This window comes from Nannobrachium achirus, assembly GCF_963921795.1.
Source record: "Nannobrachium achirus genome assembly, chromosome: 20".
Classification (NCBI taxonomy): Eukaryota; Metazoa; Chordata; class Actinopteri; order Myctophiformes; family Myctophidae; genus Nannobrachium; species Nannobrachium achirus.
Window position 1 is genome coordinate 31674564 of NC_137827.1, and position 14222 is coordinate 31688785.

At 45.8% G+C, this 14222-nt stretch overlaps 1 protein-coding gene across 1 annotated transcript; it reads left to right on the forward strand.

Annotated features, from left to right (window-relative positions):
* Positions 1-860: 860 nt before the first annotated feature.
* Positions 861-13847, forward strand: LOC308305628 (SLIT and NTRK-like protein 3; the record flags this gene model as incomplete). Its single annotated transcript, XM_080750453.1, has 6 exons — positions 861-1102; positions 1342-1593; positions 1878-1993; positions 2295-3206; positions 10846-11065; positions 12696-13847. The coding sequence occupies exons 1-6, from the start codon at positions 887-889 to the stop codon at positions 13845-13847; spliced, it is 2868 nt and encodes a 955-aa protein (XP_080606579.1). The 5' UTR covers positions 861-886.
* Positions 13848-14222: the final 375 nt, after the last annotated feature.

The following is a 14222-nucleotide window of genomic DNA, read 5'->3' on the forward strand; positions in this document are numbered from 1 at the left end:
CCCTTCTGCTCCCTGATTGCTGTGTATTTTTTAATATGCAGCCAGCGATTCATTAGATGAAGGCATTATGAATCTGATTTGCATTCAGTCATATCCATAATGCATATGGTACAGCAACACGTGCGTGACATTACAGCTTCACTGAGCATCTTAGAATGCAGATGATATGTATTCATTGCTGGCTTTCTCTGAACTTTGTCTCAAGAGCCCCTTGAAAATGGCAAAGTACGATTTATAGGTGAAATAGCCCAGCCTCTGATTGTTTCGCATTATTTGCATAAATATTTTACACTTCTGATTAATGAATTAATTATGTTCTAAGAGCTGAGATGTTATTCTCTCAGGTTTTACGCTTTGATAATGTCTTGCGTTGTTATGATCCCGTTGAAACCGCCGTGACTCCTGGGGTCGCCAGGAGACCTAAGCATCATTAGTGCAATTTAATGTAATTATTTTTACCCTGGCATTCTACTGCACGCAATTTAAATGTCATTCTCTGTCTGTGGTAGTAGGCCTGCAGTACCTCATGAGTCTGATTTGTCCTGAGCTCATCTTTGTGATTAATGACCTTTTACCGCCTGTACTGTACGTATTACCTTAACACTGTGTGTGTGTGTGTGTGTGTGTGTGTGTGTGTGTGTGTGTGTGTGTGTGTGTGTGTGTGTGTGTGTGTGTGTGTGTGTGTGTGTGTGTGTGTGTGTGTGTGCGTGCGTGCGTGCGTGCGTGCGTGCGTGCGTGCACATGTTCTTGGATCGCATTGTTGTGCCTGCACACACGTCCATGCATTGCATGTGCACGTATGTCCCTATGTGTGTGCAGTGCGGTGAAGGGTCGATGCTGGGCTGCTGCCCCAGGCTGCTGAGCTGAGAGAGGGAGAAGCCGGAGAATGCAGTGGGTCACTCTGGCATTGGCCCTGGGGTGTGTGTGTCTGTCCCAGGCCTCGCACAGCCCCACCCCCACCCCCACCTCCACACACACCCCTCTGGTGGACAACTCCGAGGAGGAAGTGGACGAGCCGTGCTTTGAGCCGTGCACGTGCGAGGTCAAAGAAGGCGTCCTGCATGTGCACTGTGACGGACGGAGCTTCACCAATGTCAGCCAGGTACCGTTGTGTCATTGTAACATCGCGTCATTACTATTCATGTGTTCTGTCACATTCGCAGGCACCGCGGTGCTGCCTGTGTTATTTTAATCATGTGGTTGGGGGATAATCTCAGTCTTATTAATACACTATCTCTAAGTCTTAATATTCCGTGTCTAACGCGGCTTATGGGTGTTTCTCTATTATCATATTGGTGTAATTACTAAGATAACCAATCAATCCACTAATGAATCACTCAGGTGTCACAGTCGTGGGTCCGCCCCTTCAAACTGAACCTGCAGAGGAACTCTCTAAGGCGTCTCTATAGCAACGGATTTCAGCACCTTGGCAACGCAGTGTCGATAAACCTGGGCAACAATGCACTCCAGGACATCCGGGTGGGAGCATTCCATGGGTTGGCAAAGCTGAGACGTCTGTACCTCCACGAAAATAAACTGGAGGTGTTTCGAAATGACACATTCGCTGGCCTAGAGGCGCTGGAATACCTCCAGGTAGGCATGGGATGATAAATAATCCATGTTGACTATCCATAATTGACAGGATTATTGACCAAATGCCAGAGATTGCTGCAAATGAAAGAAATGGTAATGATCAATAGTTACCAGGTGGTTGCACTGAAAGAGGCTTATCGAGCCCTGTGTGAGTTTTTGCCATGTTTTCTCCCTCTTCAAATAAATGGGTTTTGCTACCGTTCTGCTGTTCCTGCTATGTCCAATTTGCTTTCCCATTGCAGCAGTTACATCTACTTCATGAGACTTTTTTTGCCAACCTGCAGGCGGACTACAACGTGATCAAGCGCATCGACAGTGGGGTTCTAAGGTTTCTCTACAAGCTCCGGGTTCTCATCCTCAACGACAACCTGATCCCTGTCTTGCCGGCTCATCTGTTCAGGTTAGAATCTGATTATCATATTGCAAAGCTGCTGAATTGCGGAGGTGCACTGTAAGTAAAAATAGCACCGGATACAATTTCCAACTGGTCTGTTTCCCACGAGGGACAGCAGTTAAATTATTTCTTTTTTTCAGGCCTTTTGTACGGGTGGGACAAATCATCAAATAAAACGAAATACTTGAACAGTAATAACTTTAATAAACCTTTGTTCGTTTTTTTTATTGCGGTTGCTCTACATTTCACATTTGCTCCACATTTTTCCATTAATGTACACTTGTCTGCCCCCTCCCTCCTGCTCCAGATCTGTGTCTCTGACCCACCTGGATCTGCGGGGAAACCGTCTGAAGAGCCTGGCATATGCTGGGACCCTGGAGTATGTGGGCCGCTCGCTGATGGAGATCCAACTTGAAGAAAACCCCTGGAACTGTGGCTGTGAGGCAGTGCAGCTGCAGCAGTGGCTGGGCCAGATCCCGTACACGGCTGTGGTGGGGGACGTCACCTGCGAGTACCCTTTCCACCTCCATGGCAAGGACCTGCGAGAGATCCCCCGGAAAGAGCTGTGTGCGGACCTCCCGGATAAAGAGTTGCAAGCGGAAGGAGGAGGTCTGCCTGGCGGGTCACAGCCGCCTAACTCTAAGCCCAACTCTCACCCCGGCAGGGTGAGACCCACTAAACCCTCCTCCATGGTCCACGGCTCTCGCCAGAACACACACTCCACTTCTTCCTCCTCCACCTCAGCAGAGCGTAGAGAGAGAGAGAGGCAACCCAGGCCAACCAAGAGGCCACGGCCCTCCAGGACACCCCCCACACCCCGCAGCCTGCTACCCAACCAGAACCCCCCTGTGGCTGGTTACCAGACACGCCCGCCGATCCCCATCATCTGCCCCCTGGGTTGCACCTGTAACCTGCACATCACGGACCTGGGACTTACTGTCAACTGTAAGGAAAGTGGCTTTGTCAATGTATCCCAGCTCACACCACGGCCGCTCAATGGCCGCAAGCTCTACCTGAGCGGGAACCTAATCCAGAGGATCTACCGGTCAGACTTCTGGAACTTCTCCAGCTTAGACCTTCTCCACCTTGGGAACAACCGTATCTCCTATCTCCAGGAGGGAGCCTTTTCCAGTCTCCCAAGCCTGAGGAGCCTCTACCTGAATGGGAACAACCTGGAGAGGCTGAGCCCTGACATGTTCCTGGGCCTTCAGAACCTCAGGTAGGCTTTATTTAACACCCACACAGAAGCATCTTTGATGTGTTGCAAATTGGTGCAATTTTGCCTTGTTTTATCCAATGCGTATTAAATACATTTGGCATTAAATTCATTTTCTGTGCACTGGAGGATACAGCCATGAACTAAAATCGCATTTTAGCTCACATATTCATACATCTTGTGATTTAATGTGTGAAACTGAATTTCAGCGCAATAGCGGCGCAAAAACAATGTGTCCCTCTTTCAAATGCTTCAAATTGCCTGGCATGGATGTGGATCTGATTATGAAGCTGCTTTAGTTGAAATTGAATTGAAAGGCGCTACTTCTTCTCCAGCACTGTCATTTGTTAACCGTGCATGATGGTATGTCTCTGTGGGGGTGGCAGCCTGCTGAAAATTACTGTGTGACTGACAAAGTGAAAATGAATGCATGTTTTATTTGCATACAGAAGTGTTGATAAGGTGCTCAAATGTCTGGTACATGCCAGGGATGTGCTGTTACATGGGGGGGCTTTTATGAAAGCAACAGTCACTCCACATGTATCGTTTTCAGAGATTAGGCTTGCGGAGATATGCAAATAGTGTATGCAAACCATAGCAAGTATGTTATGTAAATATTACCGCTAATCCGAATAAACAGTGCAGTATTTGATAACTGTGGGGAAGCTTTTATGCTGTAGAAATCGGAGGATTTCTCTACTACAAATGTGTTGTTACTGGAAAAACAGTGATGCATACTAACTCCTTTGCAGTGATTTGCATATTTTGTCATATTTTACTGAAAGTCTTTAGCAATCTTGGCTCCAGTGCGAGTGTCCAGCTCAAAGTGACGATCACTTTATTTGAAGGAAAGGTTAGGACTTTTAGAAGCTTACCCTATTGATCACTTATAAAGAGCCTCTTGGGACAGTCTAAAAGATTACAAGTCGGATTTCTTTGTTGTTGAGAAATTGGCACCAGCCTTCCTGTTAGACAGTGGGTATGAAAGCATTCATGTTAAAATGTTCAAAAAAGAAAAATAATTTTAAGCATTACTATCACTTATTGTTGCTATTACCACATACGTTTATAGAAATGTATGTAACTGCTTGCTTGCCAGATTGGATTTCTAAATATCATGTTATCCATTTAAAGTCAGACTGAAATCATTGGAGGTGGGGGGAGGGGATTTTTAAAATTCATCAAAACACTCTATAATGGTTAATAATCATTGTATTGATGGTGGATCTCACAGAATGACACCATTCTTCCTTCTCAAGAGAGAGAGAGAGAGAGCTGTAGCCACTTTAATTGTAGGTTAACAATACACTGGCATAGGTTAGTAAAACAACACAACTGAATGGTGCCGCTAAAACACACACACACACAGCACGCACGCACGCACGCACGCACGCACGCACGCGCACACACACACACACACACACACACACACACACACACACACACACACACACACACACACACACACACACACACACACACACATAATCATGCACCCATAAGTGTTAAAGGACCACTTACCGGTAACCCATTTTCATCCAATCTTCATATAATTGGTCCTCACTATGCTATGCAACACATTCTCACAAATACTACAGTGAGGAATAGTGGAGGAAAAATGACAGAGCTGTAATATATCTATCAGACATAGTTTTGTAAAAATATGATGGATTGACACTTCATGTCAAATGTTGACGTTTTAGGGCTACTGACAGAGCTGCAAAGGGTGACATCTTGGTTGTGAGAACGGGTTGGCTCATTACACCAGTGGTTCTATCGACTTTTTCATGTCGAGGACCACCAAATTGACCCTGTTAGTCCGTGGACCCCCATAAGAGAAGACCCCCAGTTTGACATGCATTAGGCTACAGAGTACAGACCCATTTAATAGTATTTCTATCTCTGAGACCCCAATTGTAAAATCAATGTTAATTTAACTCTTAGAGTGTACAAATGGAACCAAATGGATTCATTTGTACACTCTCTGAGTTACAGTACATGCCCAATAAGGGTCCATTTGGTTCCAAACTATCATTTAGCTGGGGACCTCCTGGAACTCCCTTAAGGCCCCCTGGGTGTCCCCGGACCCCACTTTGAGAACCAATGCATTAGACAGTCTACTCACGTTATGTCTCAGAAGAGCGCTGTGGAATGGTAAATAAAATGGTAAATGGTGCGTTTATATACAGTAGCGCCTTTATCCAAGGTGCTTTATTGTGCATTACATTCACCCATTCACACACACTCATACACCGATGGTGGCGCAAACCTAGCTCTGGTCCATCGCGTCACCTCCCGCATCGCTCCCGGTGACGCTCTGACAGACCCGTCGGGAAACGGCTGGACTCGAGATTGTCGGCCCCTCCGAGCGCTCAATACCAGTCAAAATAAACAAAACCGTTTCACTACTCACCAAACCAAAGGTCGTTTTGCGCTGTTGAAAGTCTATTCTCCGCGGTGGTGAACCCCTCAGCACCCCACCCACTCTGTAAAATACATTATTTTTGTCATGAAATAAAACGCACCCACCTCGAGCCACCTAGCGGCCACTGCAGATACAATGGTTCACAACCCGGAAATAAGCGGCGGTCGAGTTGGATGCGTTTTATTTCATGCCAAAAATAGTGTATTTTGCAGAGTGGGTGGGGTGCTGAGGGGTTCACCACCGCGGAGAATAGACTTTCAACAGCGCAAAACGACCTTTGGTTTGGTGAGTAGTGAAACGGTTTTGTTTATTTTGACTGGTATTGAGCGCCCGGAGGGGCCGACAATCTCGAGTCCAGCCGTTTCCCGACGGGTCTGTCAGAGCGTCACCGGGAGCGATGCGGGAGGTGACGCGATGGACCAGAGCTAGCGCAAACCATGCAAGGCACCAACCTGCTCAACGGGAGCAATTAGGGGTTCAGAGTCTTGCTGACAAGGACTCTCCAACACCAACTCTGGGGGAGACCGGATTTGAACTGGGAACCCTTTGGGAACCCTCCGAGTTCTAATGAGGGTTTCTCCTCCCGTAGGCCATTGCCGCCAAAACCTGCCTACCAGTGACATCACTGGTAGGCAAATACTACAGTATGGCTGACATTTTTATTCATGGGTTGCATTGCATTTGTAGTCCTACAACATGGGTCAGCAACCTTTTGATATTAAGTGCCATGTTTTTATTTTCTAGATAGTCAGTGTGCCATGTCAACATACATTTTAATGACACCATCAAATATTCAGACATATTTTGATTGGCAGGACTTTGTTATAACGATCATTAGACCCAGAGCAATAATCCACCTATCTCCCCGACTCCTATACCCAGTCAGAGTTTAGAGTTTTAATGACTGTAGGATTATGTGCAAGATATAATTTGCTGAAATTAGCTAACTTCATTTAATTGACCACATTTAAAAACACTCCTGACAGTGTGCCAGTGATCACCCTCCCCTGAGCCAATGTTGGCACCCGTGCCTATAAGGTTGCCTTCCCCTGTCCTACACCGTCCTACACCGTGTTGAGGACCAACACAGGTGTTCTGATTGACGTAGAACATTAGTTTTATGCCAATCAGACAAATTGAAATACCTGTGTTGGTCCGTTTAAGATTACAAATGCAACCCATGAATAGCTTGTATATTTATAAAGGGTTAGGGTTAGAATAAACACCACGCGGTATTTCACAAAGATGAACACAATCCATTTCTCGCCGGCCGTGTGCGGCGTGCGCATGCACGAACGAGCACGCTCGCAGGGATTTCACGGTACTGCGCCCGCTCGCCTCGCCGCCTGTAAACTTCTCTGCGTGGCCGAAATAGCCACCCGCCTCCCATTGAAAATGAATTACTAGGAGGCGGTGACCGCGTACCGTCTGGAACCCCCTTTACAGTTATGTTAAGCCTAGAACCAAGCCATCCAGGATGGCAGTGAATCATGACCATAAAACCTTTGATCCTATATAAAAACATATTTTAATATTTAATTAATTGATATAGGCCTACTACATTTAATAAATACCCTTTGTTTAGAGATTTTCAAAATGTTCTTTTCATAGAAACAAAGGTTTCATGTTCATGATTCACTGCCATCCTGGATGGCTTGCCTTGGTTCTAGGCTTAACATAATTGTTATAAATATTTTCGTGAAAGTCTATGAGGAAACGAACAGGAGATTATTTTGTGGAACCAGTAAACCACGCCCACTGCGATGCTCTATAACGAGCATTAGTGAGGAGGAGGAGGAACAATTATATGAGGACAAAGTTGAAAATGGGTGAAGTGCTCCTTTAACAATGACAATGGATTATATTATGTATCTCTACCCTCTCTACCCACTACAGTATCATAATGAATGTTGTTGATGTTAACATGAGAGGCCTATGAAATGTGGAAGTATGAAACCCTTATTAGCCTATCAATTTAACATTACGTGACATCACCCACATTCAGTTGTCAGCTGAAACAGTAACAGAAGTGCATAGCAAACCAAATAACTCGTGTCACCTGTGCGTATATTAATATCTGAAATAATGCAGCTGCCTGGATGAACAACAGCCACACATGGCCTAATCTGGCTATGACTTTGTTTTTGTTTTCTTTTTATTCAATATCCATGCTTTACTAACACACATCCATCTTGTCAACAAGAATAATGGTCTGCAACATTTCCATCTGACTAATTTCACTATGCTGTCCCTCTGGCCTCTGATAAAATTATTTAACCAATATTTGTGAACAAGAACAACAACTCTCCCAAAGGTAAAAACTGTAGGAGCCTGACTCTGATGTGTGGTATAATCAAGACGTACAACCTGGAGCTGCTATACTGACAATAAATGGATGGCTCAGTGGACTCAATTGTGTGTGTGTGTGTGTGTGTGTGTGTGTGTGTGTGTGTGTGTGTGTGTGTGTGTGTGTGTGTGCGTGCGTGCGTGCGTGCGTGCGTGCGTGCGTGCGTGCGTGTGTGCGTGTGTGTGTGTGTGTGTGTGTGTGTGTGTGTGTGTGTGTGTGTATGCGTGCGTGCGTGCGTGCATGATTGTGTGTGCGTGCGTGTATGTGTCCGTGTCTGTGTGTGTGTTCGTGTGTGTCTGTGTATCCATGTGTGTGTGTGTATGTGTGTGTGTCCGTGTGTCCGTGTGTGTGTGTGTGTGTGTGCGCGCGCGCGTGTGTCCGTGTGTGTGTTTGTGTTTGTGTGAGTGTGTGTTTGTGAATGTGTGCGTGTGTCAGAGTGTGAGAGTGTGTGAGAGAGAGACACACACACACACACACACACACACACACACACACACACACACACACACACACACACACACACACACACACACACACACACACAGACAGAGAGACACAGAGAAAGAGGGGGGGAGCTTTTACTCCAATATGAGCTTCATTTTATTGCAGCGATAACCTATTTCCATTTCTCCCAGTACATTCTCAGTGCAGATGTACGTTAGTGGTGCATCACTGATTTAGGAAAGGGAACAAACTATATAGATTCTCTCATTTCTGGCCATAGGGAATAATGGCAAATGCTCACTCATACAAATTGGACTGTCTTGGAGCATCATAAAAGCATTGCCAAGTATGGAAATGCTGGTGGTTCTCTGCTTGAACATGACAATGGTTCATTTAATCTATCCCTGTCATAGTAGTTTTCTCTTCAAGCATGCACACACATAGCTTAGCTTGTGATCAGCTCAAAGAGAACATTATTGTGACCGTAGGCCGCATTTAGTATGAAAACCTGTAAATCATGTCTGTCTGTCCGTCCGTCCATCCGTGTGTCACGACTCATGTCACGCTCCTTATACTGTATGGCCAAGACATCTCCATATATGGGTGCTGGCCAATACCTCTACATCTGACCTCAATGACGCCTCATGTCACGCTCCAAATATGGCCAAGACATCTCCATATATGGAGCTGGCCAATACCTCTACATCTGACCTCACAGACTCCAGATATGGATATAGATGCTCCTTCTTAACTGTGCCGTATTAAGAAGCTCTGATGTTTCAGCGCGACCTCGCTTCTCGCTCTTATAGGGCGTCTTACTGGTCTTATATTCAAATTGGCATAAGGGAGTATGACACATTGTCACACTCATGTCACTATGACTCAGCCATAACCATACCAGTAAGACTCCCTAATCGGGAGATAAGCGACCGTTGGTCGCTTATCTCCACAAATAGGCCAAAAGTTTGTTTTACCAACCAGGGAAGAGAGCATTGCCTGGAATGTTGAATCTCCATATATGGAGATAACCTACGCATCACACAAAGTCTGACCTCACCAGCCCATACTTGGGCATGGACGACTTATATCTCCATATACGGAGATGGCCATATATGGAGATACGATGACATCACAGAGTCCACAGCTGATGATGTGGCGTGATGTCATACAATAAACAAACAAGCCCTATATACTGATGCGATACGATGACATCACAGAGTCCACAGCTGATGATGTGGCGTGATGTCATACAATAAACAAACAAGCCCTATATACTGATGCGGAGATATGAGCAGGGCAAAGGTGTGACGTGTGACGTGTGACCGACCGACGGACGGCCGGTGGAGGTTTTCATAGTAAACTGCTCCCTGACGGTCGCAATAAGCTATTTGCCCAAATATGGAGTTTGTTGTCTGTCTTAACCTCAATGTGTCGTCATGCGAAAACAAATCAGTCAGCTCCATATGGCCACAAAAGGGGCATGCTCATTATATGGGCATTTGCTGATGACATCAGCAATCTCCATATATGAGCATAAACGCGACAAGAACTTGTCTAGCAGCCCGAACCTCTATAGCAGTGGCAACCTTTTCAGGCCCCCAAAATAATCATAATTTAACTGGGGACCCCCACCCTGACGAGCACTAAGAGTAGAGGCATTACATTTTGTATAACACGTTCTATTATGAAAATAGCAGATCTACATGCTCACAACGCCTCGCATTGCGAGGCGTTGTGAGCATGTAGAATGGCTATTTTCACAATTTCTGCCTTTAATATTTGACAATTTGGCCAATGTTTAATTTGACATTTTAGTGGTATTAAAAAGTCCTTAAATTGTCACTTTAGAAATGTGCAGATACTATACACTTAAACTTTATGTTGGTTTGTTTGAAAAATGTGAAGTGTGTAGATATGATCTACATCATGGCACAAACGTCTCAAAGTTTGTTGTATGCCCAGGGTCCCATTGGCCAAGCTTTGCAGAACACGCTGTGATTGGCCAGCGGGACACAAGATTAAACCAGACTGCGCTCTGTCAAGGTGCCAACTTGCATTTTGTGCACTCATGGCCATGTATGGCCTACTTGTGCGCCAGCAGAGCGCGCCCTGTTATTTATATCAGGTCGCAGTTGTTGACGTTGACGTCATCAAGAATGCTGGTCCCTCATTGGCTGTTGATGGTGACATCACCATGAATGCTGGTCCCTCATTGGCTGTTGATGGTGACGTCACCAGGAATGCTGGTCCCTGATTGGCTACGGGCATAAACAGAGACAGATACGCGACATATACGCCACCGAACGCAGTACTGGTGCACTTTGCAGGTGCAAGTAAATAGCACCGCTCACGTCACACTATGTGATTTTTACAAATTGGACAGATGTCACTGAAATGAACTGAACAATGTCTTCTTCTCTTTGTAGATACCTTTATTTTGAATACAATGAGATACTTGAGGTGGATCCTGGGACCTTTAACTCCATGCCCTCCCTTCAGCTATTGTTCCTAAATGCAAACTTGCTACGGAGCCTCCCGCTGCACGTGTTCTCTGGGATTAATCTAGCACGTCTGAACCTTCGAAACAACCACTTCCTGAGCCTACCTGTAGAGGGCGTGCTGGAACACCTCACCGGCCTGGTACAGGTGAGTGTCTACAGGTATATCAGTCAGATATTTAACTATAGCCATAAAGTGGGACCAAGAAGTTAGTACATGGAAGGAAGAGAAAATATTCATAGTAGATGAGGAAGTTGTAAAAAAAAAAAAAGAAGTCTTCAGTTATGTGATTGGTTAGGGATGGACACAGCACATGCTCTAATAATGACCTTACTTTATATAATTGATTGCTTCAATTAGACTACCACTACTTAATATACTTTATACATTTGGATATAGAGTATTTAGTCATACTCACCCCCAATTCAGTGGATTTAATGAATTAAATAGGCTTTCTACTCCTGGATGAAGTAAAGTGAGAACGGAGAATGAGCCTGGAACTCATCCTAAAATAAAATGTTGCTTTGCTCCAAAAAAACAGTAAAATGTAATGGTGGTTTATGAGCTTTGTTCATTACTTAGAGTACTATACTGTTTATTCTTGCTGTTGCACTGTCCCCTTGAGATGTGTATGTATGTGGTTGGGTGGTGATTGTTATGCTATGCTAGTTGCCAATTAGTATGCCCTGCACCAGCGTCAACAGATCTAAAAGGCACATAATATGGTACTTTCCAAATACATCAACCAGATTTCTTAATTATCTATTTCTGTTGTACAGTAGACATGGAGTCCTTTAAAGTGATCCCTGACTAATACGACAAATATGTCTTAATACATTATAATTGTCCTCTATAACTACAATGTAAAATTAAAAACACCTTAAATATTGTATTTCTTCTAGAAATAGCTAATCTTTCACTCAGTAGGGGAAATGACTGTCGCAAGTTGATGATGTCATAAATGTCATGTGTCATTTTTATGGCATGCATGTGCAAAAAAACAAAACACAAACACATTTGAAATATTGATTTGATGCTCATATTAACCATAGGAAGTATTAAGTTTCTTTTTATTTTCACATGCATGCCATAAATTCCATAGGGATAGATCACACTTGACATTTATGACATCATCAACTTGCGACAGGCATTTCCCCTATTGAGTGAAAGATTAGCTATTTCTAGAAGAAATAAAATAATTGAGGTGTTTTTAATTTTACATTGTAGTTATAGAGGACAATTATAATGTATATTAAGGCATATTTGTCGTATTAGTCAGGGATCACTTTAAGGCCCAAGCAAAAAAAAGGAAAAGTCAATCTAGTCTTTATACAAAAATAACCATTTTTAGGTCAGCAAATGTATGATTGACAGGGCGAATGTGTTATCTTTTTTTTATTATTCAAATGGCTTGATAATAATAGACTTGATAGTAATTATTCATGATTAGGCAGCAAAAAAAGAATATGTCAGATACTTTTCTTTCAACACATCTTGGAGACAAATGTCTACGTGTCATATTCGTAATACCTTCTCACATTTGGAAAGCAAACTACTGGACTGTTCTTCAACAGAAGTGACAGTCACAAAGTTGCGAGGAAGACAACAGCAGGCATCAACAGCGAGCATCTTCAACTTTTGTTTACATTTTGCAAAGTGACACCCCAATATGAGATCAAGCCCTGTCACTGTGTATTACATACCGTAGCAGCAGGACGAGAGCCAGTTTTCCATTACACATGAGTGGAGATGACAGATTTGTTTTGTGCCTCTCCAGGTGGATTTGCAGCAGAACCCGTGGGAGTGCAACTGCGAGGCAGCTCCCCTGAAGCGTTGGCTGGAGGGGCTGAGTGCTGTGGTGGTGGTGGGAGAGGTGGTTTGTCATTCCCCAGACGAGACCACGGGCATAGACCTCCGCTCCCTCTCCATGGAGCTTCTCTGCCCAGAGCTGGAGCGCCAGGAGGACCAGGAGCAGGAGGAGCAGACAGCCACCTCCACAGCCCCAGACGAGGGGGTCTCGGTCGGGTACCCCAGCCCAGGGCTGGGGCCGGCACCCCCTCCAGGGAAGGATTCCATTCCATTGTCAGTGTTAGTCCTCAGCCTGCTGGTGCTGTTTGTCTCTGCGTTCTTCGCTGCAGCAGCGCTGATTGCCTACGCCGTGCGAAGGAGAGACAAGCTGCCGTTCCGCCGACAGGGAGAGGTGGACCTCGCGGGGATACAGATGGAGTGCGGAATCTTCACTGAGCAGACGCACCACCACCACCATCACCACCACGGCCTGCCACAGACACCGCCTCTCCCTGCCCCAGAACACAACCACGTCTATGACACCATCCTGCCCCCTGAGCCTGGATCCAAAGGCTCCGGTCCCTCCATGGCTGCGCTTGCGTGCAGCAGCCCTGCCTACAAAGAGGAGCTGGAGGCAGCTGTGAAGCAACGACAACCGCAGCAGCAGCAGTTTGCGGGACCTAAAGAGTGCGAGGGAGGCTATCGTTCAACAACAGAGAAAGGGAGGGAGTGGACTCTGGAAGTGTCTTCCCCATCGCCCATCAGCACAGTCACCGGGGCAATGGGACCCCTCGCTGGCCTCCACGGCAACGGGATCCTCTGTCCGACGGTCATAGACAGCCAGGGCCCCACCCCGAAGGTGGGTTTGGTGGACTGCCTCTTCAGGATACCCGCCCCCGACTTCCGAGACCTGCCAGACAGGTATGCTCGGCCCCCACCCCGGTACCCTCACCCCCACCAACCCCCGGACCACACCAAACAGGACCAGGCCGGGGCCGAGCAAGCGGTGGTAACCACCGCCAGCTCGGTGGGCGGCAGTGGTAGCAACAACCAGAGTGAGCAGGGAGCCGGGGAGGCAGTCGCCAGACTGAGGACCACACCGGACTACATGGAGGTACTGGACCGCTCTTACCAGTTCTAACATTTGTTCTCCTCTTGCTCCAGTACTATTTCTCCCTCCTCGTCCTCTCAGCTACTCCTCTCTCCTCTTCATCCCCCCTTCTGATGATGACTCATCCGGTAACAATGACTCCTGTATACTGTAGTCCAGAGGCTGCCGTGCCTGTGAGCAGAGACCGTGGAGGAGCGGCACTACACTACGCTAAACACTCTCTGTTTATTCCTGGATAATGAGCTGAAGCCAGTTTTGTATTTTTCCCCACTATTGGCTTATAAGGTCAGAATCTGGCAAGGATTAGCTGATCCCTGATCTGCGCCCGGGGGCGAAACTTTTGCAGGAGCTACTACTGTAACCGTTATTATTATTATTATTATTATTATTTGTATGCCTCTTTAT